The sequence below is a fragment of the Habropoda laboriosa genome, unplaced genomic scaffold (assembly GCF_001263275.1).
Source record: "Habropoda laboriosa isolate 0110345459 unplaced genomic scaffold, ASM126327v1 scaffold291, whole genome shotgun sequence".
NCBI classification, from domain to species: domain Eukaryota; kingdom Metazoa; phylum Arthropoda; class Insecta; order Hymenoptera; family Apidae; genus Habropoda; species Habropoda laboriosa.
Genome location: NW_017100515.1, coordinates 2,138,385 through 2,162,481, shown reverse-complemented (window position 1 = coordinate 2,162,481; position 24,097 = coordinate 2,138,385). Strand labels below are relative to the sequence as shown.

General features: G+C 35.6%; 2 protein-coding genes across 2 annotated transcripts; both read right to left on the bottom strand.

Moving 5' to 3' along the window:
• Positions 1-27: 27 nt before the first annotated feature.
• Positions 28-14,608, bottom strand: LOC108576498 (microtubule-associated protein futsch). The gene is made up of 16 exons (XM_017939508.1): positions 13,672-14,608; positions 12,709-12,893; positions 12,384-12,580; positions 5,373-12,301; positions 5,081-5,295; positions 4,708-5,011; positions 4,471-4,649; positions 4,194-4,383; positions 3,877-4,109; positions 3,399-3,798; positions 3,211-3,319; positions 2,791-3,136; positions 2,667-2,711; positions 2,474-2,590; positions 2,308-2,410; positions 28-2,236 (listed from the first exon to the last, which is right to left on the bottom strand). Exons 1-16 carry the CDS (start codon positions 13,814-13,816, stop codon positions 171-173), a joined length of 11,763 nt encoding a protein of 3,920 aa, XP_017794997.1. The 5' UTR covers positions 13,817-14,608; the 3' UTR covers positions 28-170.
• A 2,826-nt stretch (positions 14,609-17,434) lies between these two features.
• LOC108576459 (GA-binding protein subunit beta-1) lies at positions 17,435-20,017 on the bottom strand. Its single transcript, XM_017939465.1, has 8 exons — positions 19,915-20,017; positions 19,415-19,517; positions 19,174-19,332; positions 18,892-19,089; positions 18,491-18,824; positions 18,130-18,405; positions 17,777-18,054; positions 17,435-17,692 (listed from the first exon to the last, which is right to left on the bottom strand). Exons 2-8 carry the CDS (start codon positions 19,475-19,477, stop codon positions 17,435-17,437), a joined length of 1,566 nt encoding a protein of 521 aa, XP_017794954.1. The 5' UTR covers positions 19,478-19,517; positions 19,915-20,017.
• Between the last annotated feature and the right edge of the window lie 4,080 nt (positions 20,018-24,097).

Sequence of the window (24,097 nt, the reverse complement as noted above, 5' to 3'; positions counted from 1 at the left end):
ATATATCTACTTTTATTTACGATTACATTACACGTTACTAACTTCTTTTATGTTTCTCTTGTACTTGTCCCTCTCGAGCAAAAGTTGCGATCTTACCTGGGCCGTTAAAACACCATTGCCTAATGCATCTCCTATATAACGATTCAGGGTTGGCCAAGATCTCACTCATGCTACGAATCAAGATCGTCCTCTCTCTGGCTACTGAAGTATGATACTAAACCACCAAATTCTCCGGAACCTTCTTCGTCGTATTGTTTATTACCAGCACCAGCATCGTTCGGATGTGCCTGCTGTTGAGGTGGAGGTTGAGGTGGTGGTGGTGCTTGAATGGGTGGTTGATTATCCGCAGGGGATGAAAAGTGATCCGCGGGATACGGAGAGCCTTGATATGCGGCTGCGTCATCTGCCGTCGACATAGGCGGAGGAGGTGGGTAGGCACCATAGTGATAATTGGGGGGAGGTGGAGGATGATACGGTGAAAAATTACCGGGTGGTCGATTAGGGGGCGGTGATGGTTGTTGCATATTATGACTGACCGGTGATGCATTCGTAAAAGGTGGCATTTGATGCCTAGGACCCATTGGATTGTCTGCAAACCTGGACATGGGAGGTGCTCCTCTGACGTATGGAGGAGGAGGAGGAGGCGTAGGACCACCTTTGGCTAGAGGACTTCCGGCAGCTGGCGGAATCATCGCGGGCCCAGGCCCGAGTGGAGAACTACGATCTCGATTATTAATCGATATCGGTCCACCACCTGACGGAGAGGGATCCATGGGATGATGTGGTGTGTGATACATTTGCGAACCAGGTACTCTCATTCTCATAGGTGGAGTTCCTGATCTTACAGCCGCAAAGTGTGGTGGCATAGAGGATTGTCCAGCTTGTCTATACGGAGAGGGAATTCTTCCACGAGGTTGCATTTCGTAACCCGTCCTAGGCCCGCCGATCATTTGACCTCCAGCGTTAGGTCCACCGAAGTATTTGTGTCCCATTGCTGCAGCCGCAACAGAGAACGATTGTGGACTACTTGAGACGGGTTGAGATTGAAGCATCCTGGTGATGACGGAAGACTGTTGGTTAGGCGGCAACGTTGGATAAACAGACTGTGACGTCGGTGTCTGCGAGGAAGGTGGTCCTTGTGTTGTAACGACACCAGCAGGTGGTGTGGACGGAGCCGAACCAGAGGTGCTACTGCCTGGTGTGGGAAGTACATTTGGGATTTCACCAGGTTTTATCTCTGAATTCGAATCAGTGCCAATTCCTAGCAAACCAGCCTCAGCGGCAGCTTTTGCTGCTGCCTCTGCGGCTCTAGCTGCCTCCAATGCAAGAGTCTTTTTACCTTTTCCACGGCCTCTTCTTTTGGGTTTCATGGGTGATCCGTCGAGGTTAAAAAGATGCCCGTCTGGTCCTGTCATCATAGGAATGTGTCCTTCGCTTGTTCTTTCCGCATCAGGTGTCATAACTGCGGACATGTTAGGATTAATGCTAGATGACATATTGCTTTGTGACAAGCTGACAGACAAACTACTAGCGTTCAGATTTGGAGCTCCATCCCTGCGCATTTGTTCTGCAAGAATTTCTGCTTTACTACGGCGACCTCTTTTCTTCTTCTTTGGTACGTCTCCGTCAGTTCCATCCGGCGCGTTAGGATCCCGTTGTCTCTCAGCTGCCAATATTTCTAACGCTTTTAACCGTGCTTTCTCCAGCTTCTTTGCTTCTCGATCTTCTTTTTTCTTTTTCTTCGCTATTTCGATAGCTGCAAGCTCTAACTGACGTCTGCCATATTCTTCATCTTCCATCATCATTTGTTCTAATTGTTCGTCATCCAATTCGGCTAATTCACCGGCTCCAAGACCCGTTAGGGAACCTTCGGGAACATCTCCAGTAAACGAACCCGCTACCGACATAGCCGTACCACTCAATCCTACATTTTCCGAAAGATTGTCATCAATTTTCGAGTCTATCTCTCCTATAGGATTGTCCATGACATTCACCATAATATCCTTTTCGCCATCTTGGTCGTCTCTTCTTTGAATTACAGAACCAAGTAGAAAGCTTTGTTTACGTGACCGGTTTTTACTTCCAGGTTTTGGACCAGGCTTTTTTCTCTGTTTCGGCGTTCCATCGTTTAACATTCTTCGTTTACCACTGGGACTTTTGCTTTTCCTGGGTTTTCTATTCTTTGGCGATTTATTCTTAAATTTATGGCCATCTTTTTTTGGATTATAAATATCGCCTATAAGGTGATATCATATGTTAGTTCGTGATATTAACACGACTACGTTTAATACGTTTTTGTCAAATTACCTGAATCTGAATCTTTTTCAGCATCTTCGTTCAAATCTTCACCTTCGTTTACAACAAACTCATCTTCGCTTTCTCCTGTTCTTCTTAATGCCTTTTTTAACTCCTGTAATATTATACGAAATATTTGTTATCATTACGCCTCTATATTTCATATTGTATAACTTACCTCTTCGCTATCTGATGCTATTTCTTCTTGATAGTTAATTTTTCTACCGCGAGTTCGTCTGCTTAAGATTTCTTCCTCTTCCGGTTTATTCTCATCTGGAAGACCACCGTATATAATCTGAAAATGTAATTAAATTTATAAATTCAAAATTCTCAAATACAATCGATTAATAAACAAGATAAGGTTCACATACTTTTCTCCTAATTGTTGGAGTTTTCTTTGTTTTCACTGCATTTTCCTGTAATAATATAAGAAGAAACAAAATTATAAAATTAAAAAATTTGAGTATTTTAAACAAAGGATAAGCGCAAACCTACTTTCTTTTTCTTTTGTTGTGTGATCTCTTCTAATGGTAGAACGGCAGGTATATCAGACATTTCCGGGTTTATTTCTTGCAATTTCATGTCTTTTATTTCACCAACATTTTTGTCTTCGTTATTTTCATTTATATTCTCAAGCTTCATATCTAATGCATCGGGCATTGCAGATTCGCTGTTTCCCAATTGTGGTTGCATTTCACATGACGTTTCAATTCGTGGTTCCTCGTTCGATTCATCGTTCTCGCTTTGATTATCTGATTCAATTATACGTTTTCTCTTTTTTTTCTTTCTGCTCTTCGTTTTTGGTAATGGTTTATACCTCGATGTTGGTATAGTTCTACTTCTAAAACAAAATTTCAAGATGATAATATATGTAAACTAACTTAACTTAATTACGTAGAAATAGCAATATCTTACTTTTTCTTCCTTTGTCGCCATGAGTTATCACTGTCTTCGTTGTCTGAGTCCCATGTAGATCGAGACTTTTTTCTCTTTGGTCTATCACTTTCTTCACTGTCATCATTTACTGTGAAACATTTATTATTAAAATTTTTCTGATCTTATCTATCACATTGAAAGTTGAAGAATTTATGTATTATACTCACTAAAATCTTCGTCATAACGAGTAGTTCTGGCTCTAGTGCTTCTTCGTACTGATCGTGAATCTCCCTTTTTGCCTCGACGTTTTACATCAGCAAAAGTGCTCTCATCGGAAGATGTCATGTGATCGTCGAAATCTTCCTCATCATCAGAACTTGTGCCTTTGAAGTCTTCGTCACTTTCCGGATCATCTTCGCTGCTTATGTCAAGACTATTCAATTTACGATGTTTCTTACGCGACAAAAGTTTCTTCACTACTCCTTTATGTTCTTCTTCTTCTTCGTCCATACCGTCTTCTCCTTCCATTTTATATTCTTCATCGCTGTCTTTCTCAGATTTTCTGTCAATATCATCTTTGTTCTCTGGAGTTTCTTCCATATTTAGTACTTCGTCCTTAAAATGAAGCTAAACGCAAATTTTTATTAAACAATTTAAAACATGAGCAACTTGAAGTTAAATATAAACATACGGGAATAATTTTACCTGTGCTTCCTCTTTTTCCGCGTTTACTATAGTTGCAATATCTTTTCCTCTTCCTTGATTGCCGGCTCCCTGAACAGCTTCTACCTCGTCTTGAATTGCAGCATTGATCATTGCATCATAATCATTAAATTTATATCTGTTTGCACATCGTCTTTCACGTAACTGATACACAGGTTCGCTTTCCTCACTGCTAGACGTTTCTGAACTTGAGGAAGATGAAGCAGATGAGGACTCTATAAAGAATATACAAATAACAATTGATATATAATAAGAAAGCGAACAATATAAAGAAGTATTATACGAAAAATAAAAATTACCATTGTCAGACTCTTGGCTAGACGTCTTTGATCCTTTTTGATGACGTTGTGCTTCATTTTTATGGAGAACATTATCTAAACTTATGCCAACAAATGCTAGTCGTTTTTTTCTTAAAACCTCATTTTCGTGCCTTTTCGTTAATTGGTCGTATGTTTTTAAGCTTTCTCGTAATTTAGTTACCAGCAAGTTCTAAAATTAAATATTTATTAGTGACAAATGAATATAAATAAAATACTTTATTCAAATAGTATTTTAATTTTAAAGCTAAAAACTTACATGCTGACATGGAGGACAAAACCAATCACCTTCTGGTATTAACATAAGGGCAGGTCTAAGACAAGAACAATGCCAACCTTTGTCACAGGAATCGCATAGAAGTATCCATTCTGGATGATCTGCTTTGCTACATTTTTGACAAGCATATTCATCATCTGCTTCTTCTACATCGCTTTGAGCTACAATTAAACAAAAGTTAAAATGCATTTCTACATGACTCAATTTTTAATGCAATACCTTTTTGTGCAGTTCTTGCTCTTCTTAATGGTTCAGATTCTTGATCCTTTTCAAGATCACTTTCCGGCGAAAATTCGTGGTCGCTTTTAAAAAGCAAAGATCCTTCGCTCTCAATTTCTTCTTCTTCATCTTCATCTTCGTCGTTTTCATTTTCATCGTCACTACTAGAACCTGAAGAACTTTGCCATGGATTTGCTTCATTGAATTTAGCCAGCATTTTTTTCTTTTTCCTTTTCCTACGTTTTTTCTTAGATTTCTTTTCTTTCTCTGTTTCTTTAATTACGATTTCTTCTTCGCTTTCAGGCTGAAAAAAATACAGTAGTTATGCAATATATAAATATTAACTAAAGGTTTACATAAAATAGAAATGTACTTTTTGTTTCTTCCGCTTCTTCTTTTCCGTACAATCTTTCTTGTCTTTCCTTTCATTCGAAGTTTCTTCTTCAATTCTTCGTCTATCCGCTTCTTCTTTAATCTTCAATTGCGCGATTCTTCTAGATTGTCTTACAGGTGTTTCATCTTGGGCCAATCCTGCCTGTATTTCGGGAACAATATCCCTTCCTATTTCTAGACCCAAAACCATTTTCCCTGTGAACAATATTTTATTACACATTAGATTACATTACTGTCTCCTTGAAGTATTTAAAAATCCAATAAGAATTTACTTTTCTTTCGTTTCTTCTGTGAAATCGGTGTCATGTTCAAAGATTCGTTATTACTTGGTGTTTCATCAAGATGAACATCGGGTGATATCTCTGATGTTTGACTGCTCCGAATCTCAGAATGCTTTGGTCGAGTTGAACGCCAGCTTCCTCTATAACCACGTCTCCATCTTCCTCTCGGACGTCCTCTTCCTTTTCTTTCAATTGCGACTGAATGAGTAGCGCTTTGGTCATCGCTGACATCCTTAACGTCTTGATCTTCCAATTTTTCACGATTACACTTCACAGCCTCGTCGTCAGAACTTATTGTTACAACGCGACTTTCCTCCACAGACTTTCGTAATTGCCTATCAGGCATACGTTTTGACCGTAATTTTATTCTTTTACCTCCCATCATTTCTTCGTCGTCTTGTTTCGCGCTCATATCTTCCGAGTTCGATTCATGGGAACTGTTACGTCGCTTGCGGGACACTTTAGAAGATACGGTGGAATCTAATTTCCATCCATCGTAAGTAAGTTCAGACACGGGTTTAACACGTAAACCTATTTTTGGCGCAGAGTTATCAGCCGGCTCATTATCACCTAATTTTTTCAATGTATCGTCATCAGTACACGCTAAAGGATCCATTTCTTCAGGAGCTGTACTGAATAAATTTTCGTTGTCTACTCCCATAGAATCGTCAGATGCTATAGAGATTGCTTTCACCTCGACACTTTGAATTTCTGAGTTTTCGTTTTTCTCATCACTTCCAACATTATGCTTTTGTTCAACTTCATTCAGTGTGTTATCTGTTGTATTAGCCATCATGTTGTATTCGTTTTTTGCTAACTGTTCTATGGTACTATCGGATACTATATCCTCACTTATTTTAGCTTCGCAGATCGGCATTTCTACTTGTTTAAAACTATCCAAATTTTGATCCAATTGCACTTTGGAAATTGTTAAATCCTCTAATATTTGTTCATTGGACTCTACATACGGTGGTTTAGATTTTAATGGAGGAACATCTTGAATATCAGAAACATCGCTTAATCTTTTACTAGCTTCCTTTTTAAAATCGTTTATTACAGTCGTTGATTTCGATGCCGTTTCTTGTGCATTAAAAATCGCTGAACTATCATTTAAATTTGAGACTGAGTTTTCAGGAAGGGACTCTATTGCTTTACTTATAATATGAAGTGATTCATTTTGCTTCTCATGATTATCCATAATATCCAAATTTTCTGATTTATCAGATATAAAATTTACAAATTGTGAATTATCCATAGATTTAATATCTTTTGGCATAGTTGAAATATTATTTTTATATATTTCTGATTTATCTACACCTGAGGATATATTGTCAAATTTATCAAGTGGTAAAATATTTCGTACAGGGTGAATGTTTGTATCACCTCCATCAGACAAATCTTTATTTAAATTACTTTCTCCATGTAAATGCATATCAAATTTATTTCCTTTGTCACTGAATTCTGAAAATTCCTTTAATTTATTGTATGACTCCATAATCGGAAGTTCTTCCGCGACACGTTCTATACCTTCAGCTTTAATAAACTTGATATCATTATCTAAACTTGTCATTAATTTCTCTTCCAGAGGTTTCAAAGACTGTTCTTTTAAATTTTTGCATGTTATTTCATTATTAATATCATTAAATTCAATGTCTTCTTTTGTTTGTTTATGAGTTTCAATTTCGTTTTGTATAGAATACACTGTTTGAGAATCATCTCTTTGTTCAGAAAGTGCATTCATTACTTTTTCTGTAACTTGAACTAAACCATTATTTTCTATTTGACTTATCTGATTTATTAAATTATTTGTTTTGGTTAATGGTGAGTTTATACTGTTTTTGTTCATTGAATCAGTTTCAGAAGAAACTGAACATACCTCTGCTTTTATTAATTTTGTAATACCACTTTCCTCAGAGCTATGAATATTTTTGTTTTCATTTGTAATTGATTTTTTATTTATATCATATGGAATAACAGTGCAATTACGCCCTTCTTCACTTACATCTTCCTTAATTACTTTCTCTTGTTTATATTCAGCTTGTTCCCTTACTTCTTTTTCAATATTGTTTTCTGATGTTGATTCTATTTGTTGATTATTAATGACTGTATTCTGTAATTCATTAGATAGTACCTCATCATTCATAGGTTGTTCTTCAATACTTTCTGTATCATTATTACTAGTCATTGTTTCTTCTAAATTAGTAAACAAATTATCTTTATTTTCAATTGACCCTGTTGGAGTAGTCTCAAAAACATCATCACTACCATCATTAGAATCACTGCTCTCATAATTTGCAACTAAAGATTGTTTAATTTTGCTTGGCTCCTGTGAATTTACAGAATTTGTATTCATTTGATTCAATTTTAATTCCTCTATTTCTAGTTTTTCAAGAACATTTTCTTGCTGTTTATTATTTGTGTCTTCTACAATATTACTTGTAGAGGTTTGCTCTTCATATTCTTCGTTACTCTTTTCACTTTGTTTCATAGCATCTTTGTTTTGATCCATATTATCATTTTTGTCCTGCTCAATTTTTTTATCATCTTCTGAAATTGATTTTTGTTGAATGTCTACAAAATTAATGTCCTCCATTATTTCTTTTTCAGGAACAGCACCAAATTTATTTGTTTCATCAGAAGATGAACATAATTCAAATGAAACATCATGTATATCTTCCATACGTGATAAGTTTTCATTAGAACATGCTTTTTCTTCATTTAAATTTAAAGGTTCATCAGATTTCATTAATTTATCATCAATAATCATATCCTTATTCAAATCTTGATCAACACAGGAACTTCGGTCTTCTAATGTTGCAGTTTGAACTATATTAGATATATTCATTTCTTTTTTAACTTCAACTGCATCAGATTTGGATGGTTTAAAATTATTTGCGTCAGGTACTGTCTCTGGTAATACATTGTAAATAGGACATTCATCTTTAAAGGACGACTTCTCAGAATCTGGTTGCACTTTAACACTTTCATGAATTGAAGCATCATGAGTGCCAGCATCATCTGAGCTACTTATTGTAGGAACTAGTGCATCTTTGTTACATTGTTCAACTGATTCTGAACTAGTAACAGTAGAGTTGTCTGTGAAACCTAATTCAGTATTAATATCAGGCACAGAGCTTTTGATAAACGAATCAACGAACGTTTCTTCTTTCGTTTCTTCAGAATCTCCTGAAATTTCATTCTGTTGTGAAATTTCGATTTTTTTACTATCTTTATTGTAACTATGTACCGAATGTGTATTAGAACCAATTAGGCTTTTCATGTTCTCATTATCAGGACTTATTAATCGCTTTTCTTGATTATGAAATTCTGGGATATTATCATTTTTGTCATTTCGTTTATGACTTTCAACAGACGAATCAGATTCTTTTTCCGAAACATGTTTTATCTCTTTTCCTGCCGAACTATCCACTTCTTGATAGATAGAAAATTCTACCCTACTTGCAGAATCTGATTCGGCAAAATTATTCTCATGCTGTGTTTTTAACTCTGGACTCTGAGTAAAAGATGATGAACACGAATTATTAGCAGACATTGAATCTGTTTCTAATTCATTTTCTTTGAGTGTCAATGTATCAGATGGTTTACAATCACCTTCATCTTCAGAACAAAGACTTGGTATCTCTATAGCTTTATCAATATTGCTTTGCAGATCGCATTTTTTACTTTGTAGTTGCACTTCTGATGTACTATTGTACCCTGGTTTCGACATTTCATGTTCCATTAACTCGGTAGCCGAGTTATATTGCGTTGTGGATGGTGTTACTATTACATTTTCCGGTTTTATATCCATATTTTCTTTATTCAAGTCATTCGTACTGTGAGGTTGTGAAGTTACATCCAACATTTGTGTTTTTTCAGGTTTAATGTATTCGTTTGTTGTGTTTTCACTACTAGAAATAGAATCTTGTACAATATCAATAGCACAAGGCTTGAAATTTTCTTCTTTTGATTCTGAATTAGGCAAATTTCTTTCTGTTTTTTGCATTGTACAATGTTGTTCATGTGTAGGGTATTTTGAAGAAACTGTTTGTTCCCATGTATTAGTTGGTCCTTCTATCTTTTCTACTTTATTCTTATTATCATTTTCATGAAGTGGATTACTAGTTTCGGGTGTATACGAGTTGACTTTTAAAGAATTATTATTCATCTGGGTTACACCAAAATTGTCTGATTTATACGAAGTAATCATATCTTCTGTTTGTTTGGAAGAAGAAACACATTCATACTGTAGTGTGTCTGATTTAGATTCTATAGTTGTTGAAACAGTATGATCAGATTGTGGCTCGAATGTTTCTGATCTTGAAGTGTATGAAATACAATTAGGTCCAAAAAAAAATCTGGGTGGAGATGCAGCCACTGGTTTACATTCATTATCTACTTTTTCCGAAGTATTCGTCTCGTGTGAAGATATGCTATCGGAGTCACAAACATTTTGCGGAGTATCTTTGTTATTTAATGAATGCGTTGCAGGCGTAATTTCTGTACAAAATTTGAGCGTTTCCGACGTGTCTGCTTGACATAAAGATATAGACGAGTCACACTGCATGGAATCTTGAGAAACAGAACATTGTTTTTCTTTTGTAGAATTTTCTTCTGTGATCTCTTGTGAACTTTCTGATTCTATATTCCTCTCTTGTAATGCTGTACCTTCGGTACTTAATGAATTTCCATCTACCTTAATGTCTTGATTTTCGCTAGAGGAATCCTCACACTCAGTTTCATCTTTTTTCTGTGATATGTCTTCTTCATTTGATATGATACTACTGTCACATTCTGGTTTTTCTTCTGGTTTCCCAACATCCCATCTTGATAACCTTTTTATAGGACTGCTAGAATTTTTTGGTATTATTTGAATGCCCAATGTTGGTTTGAATTTTGATTTTTCTTGTGTGGAGCCTACAGTTTGACAATTATTTCTTACACTAACACTCGATTGAGGATAATTTCTGTTTAATTTTATAGCGCTTTTGCTTGTTACTAATGATCCAGCAGACACTTCATTTATAAGGCTATCTTCAGTTAAGTTTTTATTTGGTGATAAAGATGAAGTAGCAGAATCAGCTTCGTTTTTTGATTCGTTGCTTTCTTTATTGTCAGCTGATGTATCCTCACCAGGATTACCTGTTTGACATTCTTCACCAGATCCTTCTCCATAAAAAAAAATGATGGGTTCTTCTACTGCTTCTCCAAGACCAGGATTTACTGCATCACAGTCACTACCAGACCCTTCACCTTGAATCATCATCATTGGTTCCTCAATGGCTTCACCAACTTCATCTCTCCAATTACTACTCATTATTGGCCTTTTATCCATGGATCCTCTAATTGGTATTACATCCGCCCTTATTCTTTTTAGCATGTCCTGTTGCATATCATCTGCTTCTAATGGGCGTTTCACCGGTGTTGCATTCATTCTTAAAGCCGTAATTTTACTTGGATCTGGAAGTATTGTATAATTTGGTAATCTGTGATCATCTTTACTAGGTATTCTTGTTGCATTATGATATGGAGCAGAGGACATTTCGTAACTGGGGAACGACATTTGTCTTTTACTTAAATCTGCTACCATCGCATGATTACGCATCATCACAGCCCGAGCGTCATATGATAAATTTGTAACTTCTGGTTTGTTTAATTTTTTCGTACTAAGATCCATTTCTCTATGTTGAAAATCTTGTGTCCTGTACCCAGGAGAAGGTAAATCCATAGATTTATTAAATTTTCGACTAGATAAATCGATTCCAGAGAAATCCATTGGTCTGTTTTGCTCATTAGCACTCTCCCACCCTCTAGGTGATGTAGACAAATCCATACCTCTATGTTCTCTAAGCACATTAGGTTTCTCTATTGGACCTCTAGCACAGAAATCTTGTGGTAATCTATCATCATCTCCATTTATTACGTTTCCCACAATACTCCCCGATCTTGCTAGATTTTCTGCTATTTTTTCTAATGATTTCGCTCCACTCGGTTTTTCAAGTTTTTCAGATTGCATTCTCACAAGGTTTGCAGCTAGCTGATCTATTGGCTTAACAGATAATTTACTATGAGCTGTTGGCATGTCCATAGATACAAAAGGAAAATTACTTTTGCTAGACAATTTGTCTAGTGGTTTCATAATTGAATCTATTGTATCTTCATGTTTATGTTTCTTTGTTATATTCAATGGATTACCAATTGGTGTTATTCCAGTAATCATTTTTTCTTCATGAAATTGTTTTATTTCAGAAACATTTATCAATTTAAGAGGAGATGTAATAACAGGTGTTTCAATTGATTTAAGAGGTATTGATTCTTCAGAATCAACTTTTGAACTACTTACTGTTGTATGTTCTTCAGATTTATATATTTCTGCAGGTTTAATATCAGATATAATAGTAGTGACCATTGTTTGTTGAATGGTATTTAGTTCCTTCTCTTGAGGTGAAATTGTTTCTTTTTCTGATAATGAATCAACTTTACCATTTAAAGTTTTTAAAGGACATGCTGGTGCTAAAGATAGTATCTCAGTAGTATTTGATTCTATTACTTCACTGTGTATTGTTTGTTGAGAATCCTCTTCTTCTGTATTTTGTTTAGAACTTTCATCATTGGTTATTTCATCTTCACCATCCATGTCATCCTCAGCATTATCACCTTCATTAGTGTCATCTAGTTCTCTTTCATCCTCAAAATCTTCACCTCCACTCTTTTCTAAATCTTTTTCATCAGATCCTTCAGCATGAATACCATTTTCTTGCATAGTTTCATCCTCCAAACTTGGTGATATTGATATTTGTCCCGTATCAATAATAGGTTTTTCAGAAATTTCTAAACTATTACTATCCTCATTAATTGGGATAGCTGCAATCTCTCCATTTGATAAGGTATTTATAAGATTAACTACACCTTCCCGATCCCTGATAACACAATATCAATTTAATATTTATATCCAAATATATCTGAAATCATTAAAAAAATAAAAAGTTCAAATTCACATACTTAGCTACAAGTTCCCAATTTTCTTCATCTAAATCTTCTCTATAAACCCTTATATTGCACTCTTCATCAAGCTGATACCAATAAGCTAAACCAGTTTTATCTCTTCCTAATGGTTCCACCCGTAACTCAGTAGCTGCTAATTTGTTTACTTCATTTTTAAACTTTTGATTTAGGTCAAATTGTGTTTCTAAAAGAACCTGCAATAAGAAAAACTTACCATGAAAAATAAAACTGTACAACTAGATGTACATAACTTTGAACTTAAGCATTTTTTTAAGACTTTTACTTTTATAGTTTATAAAGCATAATAAAATAATGTTTATACTTTAAGTAATCGTAGCTTCACAGCAATACGGGCTTTCTTGTAACCAAAACGTTCAAGTTCCCATCCATCTTGATTAGAATATGTATGGCAGAACTTAACCAGTGCTCGTTCCCACTTTTCTGGTGACACTGTTTTACGTGTTTTCCGTAATAATTTGATGTGCAGATCTATCAACTGTTGTGGTACTAAAAAAAAGAAGTTAATAGTAAATGTAAATTATTACATGTGTAAAAAATACTAGATATTTACATCAAGGAGAAACAACTTATAAATATATTTTTAAAAAGTCTTTAATGAAAAGATATTACAAATTACAAGATTAAAAATTTGTGTTTAAAGGCGTAAAATTTTAATTTGGAAACCTAAATAATAAATAAAAAATTAACGATAACAATGAAATAATTATTTTTATAATAAAGTATTAAAATCATTAAGACGTATGTTTTCAAATTATTAATTCAACGCGCGATTCATAACTCGTAATCACGTGTAACCGACGTTGACAACAAGGGAGGTGGCAGCACGGGAGAAAATAACAACAGTGGATAGCAAATCGAACTAAGCTGTCAATAAATACTATTATTTAAGTGTAACAATGAATGTTAATATAAACGATCATTAACCGTTACTAACTTTTTGATAGCTACTGCTATTGCTAACTGTTGCTACACAAAGCAAACGAATAGAAGACAAAGATCTGTAAGAATGTGTTGAATTCCGATGAAAAAAAGGGGATGAAAACAATCGTAAATTTCGTATCATGTTTATTCAATGAAAACGATTACATGAAAATGGCTCAAAAACAGTGAAAGGTATTGAACGGCGAGAAATTTGTAAGAAAAAATGTACGAAATCGCAAAATAAAACTAATAGCACACGCGAGACTTTTGGCCTCGCGGGGGCGGGTCAGTCATTCTCTCTCTCTTTCCTACACATACACGTATGCATGTCAAGTTTACTCACCCTCCTGTGTGTTTTCAAGCATCTCTTGAAGGCGCGCGATATCAGGATAAATGATGCCACAGGACTTGCCGAAGCACTCGAGAAACGAACAAATCACCGCGAAATTTGGGTCACTCGCGCAAGAGGCTTCGTTATCGGACGCCATTTTTCCGCCGCTTCTCTCTGGGCCCGTCGCCGCTAGGCGATATACTACGCTAGGCGACCTAACAACTCGTATCGCATTTTCGTGAAATTGTTTTCGAACGTCACCGCTGCGTTACAGCTCGTACATGAAAAAGTTAATACAGTCGGGAAAATGATGGGGAAATCAATGTTCAAAAGGTTCGATGCCGCTTCCCGCTTCGTTGCTTTTCGCTACCTTGATGTTCTACCTGCCACTCACACCCGCATCAAAACCACAAACGAACACACGCGTCTAAGAGACAAATGAAGAGAGATAGAGAGAGAAAGGCAGAGTGAGAAAAAACACACGATCTGTGTTGTTGCTTAAACTACCACTCTGTTTTCATATCTTTTAGGCATCGATGAAAACGAATACTTTCTCGCGCGCCTCTTCTCTCATTCGTTCACTTTGCACTTTTCCACATATCACGGTGCTCACCACAAACACACAGACACATAGGCGAAGATCGTTGCGCCTCTCGAGTATATACAAGATGTAATGTGTGCACGCGCGCGCGCGCGCGCGCACCTTCGGGCGCAATAATAACGATGCACGTAATCGCGGGGTATCGCCTTTCCCAGACACGTTATTCGTATCCCGCTGTTCTATCAGCCAGAATCGTTACTATTGAATCACTGGGTATATCAGCAGCGCAGAAATAATAACCACCACAACGACAACTAAAACAGCCCCCTTCCTTGCACCGCGGCGCACTGGACATCGCCTTCGGGTCCGGGCTACGAAACATTTGGAGGGTTCTCAACCTGTCGTGGCGCGATACCCGAGTATATACCTTGCAGTCTTCAAGCCGCCTTTAGGAGATTATTCTTTAACCAAACTTTTTCTATATCCTACTCTCGTTATACCTTTCCGTCGTCGTATCGTGCCGTATATCGAATCTTCTTTTCATTGGTACGGATCAATAAATCGGTCAATACGTAAAATTCGTTCGATGTACCTTTGAATTTCGATTATATCGAAAGAGCGCGAAAAGTTTACGATAGAACGTCAAGCGCACATTTCAAGGTTTCCCCGAACGACGCTGTCGCTCAATGACGTAGTTCTGCGTAGTTTCGCACAATTTCGAACAGCGGGAGTAACGATTCGATCGATCAGTACCAAACAGAGGAAACGAACATTGTTTTTTATCTGTTAGCCATCCTCGCGAACACTCGCCTACTTTACGAATTACCAAAACAAACGCGAGGTACTAAGCACACACAAATGTGTACTCTGTTCCATTTCGATTTTGCACACTGTTTATAGGAGTCTTTACATGGCCTTCTACTCTACGACGCTATACATCAAACACAGTAAACACGCCGACGTTTCACAGCAGGCTGAGATTGTGCGACTGCTGCGATCGATCGCGAGAGCCAGAAACACGAGCAAATGTATACCTATATGCAGCGTAGAGACAAGACTTCTTGTCGACACCATTACGTTACTAATGAATAATAAAATTTTCCTTTCATTGTACCAATTGTTTTCTAGTCATCTTTGCGGTTCATGATAAAGGAATATTCCCGGCAATACTTTCATTCCTTCTAACGGGAGATGAAACGGAAATCCATCGAACAGATCGATAAGTAAAGTTTTTAAAATATGAAACTTCGTGGTAGACAGTGCTGCCTCACGAGTCCTTTCAAATCGATAGCGCGGGAGACATTTTCACGAGGTTATCGATTGTACTTGTGTCTTGTGAAATTATGATAAAATTCTGATTATTAATAATTTCATAACAATTATCACAAACACTTCGTATTATAAATAATGCAAGTGTCTAAAATTTATATAAGTTTAGTGTAATATATCGAAATATTATTCAATGTAAGGATATTACACACAAACCTATTGCATCCTCTTCAGAAATATCGCTAAACAAATTGAATTATTTTTTACAAAGCTATGTACATACTATCTGTTCAGCATTAAATGAGATAATAATACAAATATTTCGTGAAATATAAAATGTTTATTTTCGAATGAAAGTTTTCAACTTTGCATCAACAAGTTCTATCATCATATGTATAAACGTTTATATTTACAACATATATTACTAGAAAAAGTCGTAGTATTATGTAATTTGTTGGATTTGATAATATTTCACACTTGTCAATCTTCTTTCATACATTATACACTCCATAATTTGTACCTGAGTGGACTACTTTCTTTTGTCTGCTGTACACAATTCTATTTACCGTGTGTTCTTAAACTAGATGTTTCAATTATTGGGATTTTATTTGAATACATAGCACCACGTAGACTGTTAGATTAAAAGATTATTATTTATACTTTCAAAACACATTTAAACTGAGCTCAAGTGTTTATGTAGTCGGGAACTATTGAGAAATACTTGGAATGAAATCTTATTTGTACGAAAATATACAAAGTGACAACCACAGTTATCCAAATAATGCATAAATCTATTTGTTAAGTAAATTTTATTTTGTATCGCTAAAAATTTATTCGTTTCAATTATTTGCTTTCCACATTTTGTGCTTTAGATAAATTGTCCATAAAAAATATCTTTCTCATCGACCTAATGGAAAAATGATTGTATTCAATCAGCGCAGCATATTACAGCATCGAATTGTTATTTTCCTCCGACTTTTATCTGTAATCAATATACACGATACACTTTTCTTTCCACTAAACATTATTAACTCCTTGTTCTACAAAATATAAATAGTTAAGAGATATTCATTATTTCAAGTTCATAAAATTTTAAAACTTTTATAGAAACTTCCTATTTACTTCATTTTTTTTTTTTTTCATGTAGACCTAGCTATTTAACGATACTGCATAATCGCTTTATAATTATTATGCAACCTTATAATATATATAAAAATTCACTATATACAAAATAGATCATATACAATTTAAAAACACGCGTTTTCCTATATTATCTATTATTTAATTTTTATATTGTTTTTTTCAGTATTGCCTAACAACGTGTGTTTAATATGAAAAGCTTATATAGCGTCCAAAATAAAGGAAATACTGTTTATTACTAGCAGCTTATAGTAACAGAAGTAGTTAAAATTATAAATAGTATGTTTACAGATGAATATCTAATTTGACGCGAGAAACTGATGTAAAGATAGCGATATTGTATAAAAAAGGAGATTATGTTCTATTGCAAGACATTATGTGGAAAGCAAATGAATGCTTTGAATATCTACATTTATTTTAAAAAAATATTTGTTTACTGCATAAATCAGACTCAATTATATGTATGTATATATAATATGCAGCTTTTTAAAAGCATACATGTATTAAATAGTACATGATTATGCCCTGTAAAACGGAAAATTGAATTTTCTGATACAAACAAAGAGTATTAATGATGTACAGTTGAAGAATCTTGCAGATTCGTAAGATAGTCTTTACAAAAGTAAGCAGTTAGTAATGAAAAGCTCGCATAAGTACTACTATAATGCTTTGTGATGAGATAGAGCAAGAAAATATATTAAAATATAATACAATTTTCTATCAATTCTTGTACGAAGCTGAAAATTGTATATATGAGAAGTTTTTGTAGAAAAAGCAGGGCTACTTAAAAATGAAGCTTAATGCAAAATATATACTCATACAAAATCACTTAGATGCTCTTTGCGCTGTAATATTTTTAAGTTGTTGTTTATATATTTCTGCTTCTTCTTCTTTTTTTTGAAGTCGTTTGCGATACTCTGCTGCTTGTCTTCGTGCTTCCGCTAATTGTCTATTCAGTACTGCAATATCCATAACTGGTTCATTATTATCTATTGCATCATCTTCGGTAATTTCTTCTATATCATCATCTAATTTTAAAATTATTGGCTCTGTCATTTTTGTGGGAGAACTAACGATCTTGTTCTATCAAAAAATCAATGAATTCAAATGCATTAAAAATTATGAATTATAAATTTGCTGTAATCTTGGCGCTTTCATTTAACATACCTCTGACGAAGATATTACGTTTCTAGACTGTGTAAGTGTTGATACAGGCGTAGTATTAGGAATAGAGGAAATGAATAATTTTCCAGCCTTATTATCCACAGAAGACCTTTTTAATATATTAGGCCCCCTGGATGTAAGGGTAGGTGCATTATGATTTAAAATTTGATCTGCTCTAATAGCTATCACTTTCCTAGGAGTCCCTTTCTTTCCAGTTACATGAAGCCGTTTCATTCCTATTGAGGAATTTCTTGTTAAATTTAGCGCAAGTTTACCAGCCTCTGTAAGAATAAACTATTAATATCAGTAAATATAAATGATAAAATATCTGTACGTCGCTATTAAATATTTCATACCAGTCAAAACGACTGTTCTCCCACTTTCCATGGCATTTTCAACAATGGATGAATCATTATCTACAGGTATCATTGTGATTCCATGTGCTTCTAATAACCTAAATTGTTTATTTACTCCTCCAATAGCTGAAACATCTTTCCGTTTTTTACCGCTATTAATATTATTTGCATTAGTAATTTCATCTACATCTTCAACTTCTTTTTCTTGGTCAACATCAGTATTTGGTCCAACATGAATTTGTTGAAAGATCATCCGTGGCTTTTTTCCCATTTGTACTAAATATTTAATAAAGAATCATAATATGAATGATTTTTCATTGTCAATATTTTAAAGTAATAATTTAAGCATCAAATAACAAACCTTGTGTAACCTTTCTTCTTGGTTGTGATTCTTGTTGCTGTAGGTCAAATTTTTGTTCTTCTTCTCTTTCAGATTCTAACTGTATTAAATTATGAGTTGCTACTTCAAGTTCTGCTGAGTTTGCTTGACTTTGTTGATGTGCTCTAATACCTACAATTTCTCTTTCTTGTTGCAATATATCTACCAAATCCAGTCTATCATGTTCCAATGCTAGACTAATTGGAGTTTTATCAAATTTACTAGTTGCATTTGCATCTGCTCCATGTTCTAATAAAACATGCATCACTTCTACGTGTTCTCTTTCCACTGCCCAATGTAAAGGAGTCATTTTTAACTGTAAACATGTTTTCTGTGAAGTGTACTATAGATGAAGTTTATTCATACAGCTTTATTTTAATTACCATATCTCTACTGTCAACATCAGCACCGTAATTAAGAAGTAATTGTGCCATCTGGTGATGGCCTTCATATGCAGCCATATGTAAAGGTGTTCTATCCACTTTTGTTCTTGCATCTCTTGAAATTCCTGCTCTTAGTAAAACTTCTGCAGTTTCTGTATGATTATTCTGTGCAGCAAAATGTAATGCACTTGTGCCCAACTAATAGGGAATAATAATATGCTGTTGTGGTTATGACTTACTATACATCTGTTAATAAAATAGCTTTGTTGTTGAAATATATACCCAATCTGTGGTAAATGGTGCACCTCTGCACATTAGGTCACGGACAGTATCAGTATCTCCATACTTTGCACTAAAAAGTAACTGTTTTCCTAATTCCACTATCGATAAGGCATCTTGAGATCGTGCACGGTGAGAAACATCACAGGAAAGAATTTCAACCTAAAAAATATCTATGGATGAAATAATGTGCCTGAAAGATAACTGTGCAAAGCATATTTATATGAATTACACTCATACGTACAGGAATAAGGGTGTCTGAGTCCAGACCCTCAATATCATTAGTACAAATACTTTCTGCTTGCATTTTTGTATATTCAACTCAATCCCCTTCTTTCTGATGCTCACTAAAATCAAACGATCCATAACAATTGATATCATCGGGATTTGTTTAAAAATAAAAAGGGCTAGTTGTGACCATTCCATTTTTCACTCTTAGTAATTCGTCACTGTTGTTCGACCTTGAGACGCCGGAATCGAAAGTAGGTCGCAAAATTAAAATTTGAAGTTCAATTCGATAGAATTAACACAATTTATTCATCTTTGCCTACTTGTTCAGAAATGTAGCGTGTATATTTTTCAAAATTTTCTTCAGTACAGGATGTTTTTATTTTGCCATTTCAGATTGTGAGGAACTTCCTGTTCCTGTTCATTAAACGGAAGTCCCATGCCATAGGCCCCGTGTTTTGTGCCCAAAAGCGATTCAAACCGATGGAAAATAGCATTGAAGGGAGATATACTTACGACCAGCACATTATTCTTGCTTTTTGGCAATTTTTCCAACACTTTTCCGACACACACACTCGCTTTGAGGAATTGTTCCTCCCCACAGCCTTCTCGATTTACTGTCTTGGTAAAGTTTCATGAAAATGGCGACACCTTGGCGCCATTCCTAATACAATTTTATCTTTCGTGTAAACAGCTTTTGATATCGATACGGACGTGTTTCCATGTTAAAAGTGTTCTCTTATGTAAAATTGTTAATTTTTTTGTCAAATATTAATCGCTTTATTTGAAATAATACTAGGTAATAGTTAAATATGTTAAATAACAGAGTGCACTACAGCGCCTCATTGTGGCATATGCAGAAAGTATCTTACACTAAATAGGTTAGGTATATATTAAATTCGAGTAAGATTAGGTTACGTTGCGAAGTTTTGTTCGTAAAAGATGTTTCGAAATAGTTAAAGTAATTAAAATAATGTGAATAATAGAAATGATAGATATAGTGACTGTTCAAAGATAATTTATTCATATAGTTGTACAATATATTGATTAAATAAGATAAATTAAGAATTTTTGATAAAACCGATAATGTGATGGTGTATCATTTATTAAGATATATGCATATAAATAAATGTTTTTGACATGACAAGTATTTGAAATACGTATGCTGCTTTTGCAATATTGTATGAATTCCACGTATATGAAACAAAAGAACATTTTCTAGTTTTGGTTATTACTTGTAAACAAGTAATCAAACTCAAATAAAATATAGATAATTGATAAGAATTGTTATCATTTCACAAAATCTACAAATAACATAATACATTTTCAAAGTTTGTATAGAGTGGAATCAGAAGTAAATATTAACATTTGTGTAATTTTATTTTTCCATCTTTTTTTATTTCCAACCTCTCTCTCTCTCTCTCACTCACTCTATGCTATTGCCTGCTTTCATCTTCGTTTACGTTCTTTCGTCTTGTTCACGATCCGGTTCTTTTCCTTTCGCTTCGTCTTGCAGTTGACCCAGTATCATAGAGATAACGGAGTAGCAAGGTGTAACAACAATGAATCTCTATACACTTTAATACAAGGATATAGTGTAGAAGAATGTGTGTACTTGTAAGGAATGCGTGTATCTTTGTATGCATATGAAGGATAACTAGTGCGGCCGGAATAGTTATCGATTGTTGGTTATGGCTTGTTATCGCGGTAGATAATATCGAACGTGGTAGGTGATCCATGCATTAACTAAATTGTTTCAGTAATGTCAACCATATTATCTATTTGTAAATTATTAATAATTAGATAACGCTCATTTCCTGAAAACATAAATAACAATTTGTGTCAAGATTTACGCGGGAACTATCGTATTATAATACCAAATGAAATCGATCTGTTAAACTAATTTTTTTTTCTGTTAAAAAAATTAAAATACACGAATACACAGAGAAATTGCTCTATTTACGATTTATTTTGTCACGAAGAATCAAACAACACCCCGGTTCGGTCGTATCATGAATTACGATGCAGTCTGTATGAAAGCTGGGTCAGAAGAAAGCGTTGCATACGTATGTATGTATGTATATGCGGTTTGTACTATCAGGTGCGTGCACCGCCACATCGCGTTAACCATTCCTTATATCGTAATCTAAGGAGGTGGCTGGCCGCACGGTCACGCCGGTGAGCTTGCATGCTTTCAAACAGAGTAGGTTAGAGGGTTCGTGAATTTCTCATGAAGGAAAATGCACGGTTGCTCGTTGTCGAGTCAGAAACTTACTCTGCCAAGAAAAAGTGACGAGTGCCGTCGTGTTTTGGATCTCGCCGAAGCTTAATGACACCTTCTTCACCTTCGAGATATCGTTCAACATGACAGTAAACTTCTATATCGACGGTACCTGATCATTTAGCCATTTTCTCACTCCAAGAACCTAACATCGACGCCATATTGTCGTAAAATTATTTTCTTATAATAATTACGATACTTTCAGGGAAAATGTTAGTAAAGTAAAAAATATCGATGTTTTGGACGGTTAATGCAGAATTAACATTGTGAAACTGGGATCAAAGGACGTGTAGCGTAAAGTTTAACGTCGTTTATCGAGATTGGAAGAAATTCAAAGCGAATTAACGCGTGGCGTAGCAGAGGAAACAACAATTGAGATAGGTATCCGCGTCGGATTGTGATTCGCCTAGGTGGATACCAGGGGAACCTAGCAAAATAACCTAAAAAAGCTCTCGAAACGAGCAGCTCGTCGTGCTAGGTTCCACATGTTTTCGGTGCGAAAGCTGGGGGGGGGGGGGGAGCCTCGGGCAGGATTTTTAGAGCCGTCTGCTACAGTCACACACGTTCCTCGCTCGAGTACACCGACTACATTGGAATTAAATTCTATTATGCGACCGGCGAACGTGCATTTACCTTGAACAATGTAGCCACTTGCGTGCATACAGACACATTTTATAACGGGCTATTCCGTTTTAATCTGTAAACAGATTAGTGTGGGAGATTTATGGAACTGGAAAAAGTGAACGTACTGGGATTGAAGGGGACTGAAGAACTGGAAATATCAATCTTCTTTTAAGAACAGCTTTGCTTCTTTTTTTCTATATCCAAGTATTCGCAAGATTTTACTCGGTGGATAATTTATCGACTTATACGGCGAAACGAGACGACGTTATTTAATTATTCAAGATTGTGCAAATCTTTAAAATCACTTGCAAGAGACTTTACAAAATCACCAAAGCAAGTTGCTTGCTTTGCTGATTTAATTCAGTTCAAAGTTTAATTTCGCGAGACAAATATTGCCTCAAGGTCATGTTATTGTACACCTCTGAACGCATTTTAACATCAGCTGCAAATCTGCAAAAAGAAATAATACACATTCATGTGCAGAAAAACATGGGTGACCTTGAAAACTTAAAAAAAGAACATGATCCTGCAACAGAAATACTCTTTGCAGCGTATTCGTCCTTTGATACCACTCAAATTGCATGCGAAATATTTGTTCTATCGTCACAACAGAATAAGATACTCAGGTGGCCTGTTTCAGATGAAATACCATGTACCGGGTGTTGTTTGAGTTAAGTTGAACATTTCAATTATCTTCGCTGCTATTGAAAGTAAGAAAAAATGACTAATATGAGAGAAGTTTATATGGTTTTAGAGAGTGATGACAAAAGAACGGTTCCTGCAAGGTCGTTCTGAATTTCATTCCAAGGTCATTGTCATTTGCCTGCACGTAAACATCTGTTTTTTTACAATGCAACATACGGAATCGCAAACTCTTCTTAGTCATTTTCTTTCTTCTCTTCACTTTCAACAGCATCGGAAACGAAGTTCAGACGTTCAACTTAAACGAATTGTTACACCCTGTGTTACACCTGTACAATATTAATAAAACGTGATCGTGTGTTCGTGCGTGTTCACACGAAGACACGTATGTGTGTATACACACGTGTATTCCATGAAGGTACACAGGAAGAAGGATATATAGAAAGTTTCGTGCTACGTACAACAGAGACCGACTATCACGGGTGTTCCATGCGGCGTTTCTGAACACCGCAGGATCCCAGGAAGTGGTTGCCGGGAAATGAGCTTCTTGCGTGAACAATACACCCCCGGTGACCGTTTCTTCAGCTACGTATCACGTGAGGAACGAGCTGAATCGTGATTTCACCGTGGATCGTCCGTCAAAGATCTCCTCGCCCTCCCTTTCTTTTTTCTCATTTCTTCCCCCCCACCTATCCACCTCGTGTCCGATTCAATTCGAACAACTCGTGAATCGTTGCTTTCATCTTTCTCTCCTCTCTAGTTCCTCTTCTTCTTCTTTTTCTCTTTTTTTTTTCACGGAACGGAGATTTATCTTTAACAAATCGCCGACGCGATTCTCCTCTTCCCTCGCCCCCCCCCCTGTCTCTCCCTGTCTCTCCTCCGTTCTTTTTTCATCTCCGTCGCCGATTGGATTCGAATCGCTTGTAAATTGCTTCCTTCATCGTTACGCCCCGCGATCTGCATTCTCATCTAACAAGGATTTATCTTTTGAAAATTGCGACGCTCACGCGCGTTCAACGATTTAATCCATTTATAATGAACGCGGCACGAGGCGGCTTTTGAACTTCGCAAGCGGTGCTAGAATAAATGTTATTTCGTTCGAGCATTGTTCCAAGAGAGAGAGAGAGAGAGGGGGGGGGAGAAGGAGGAAAG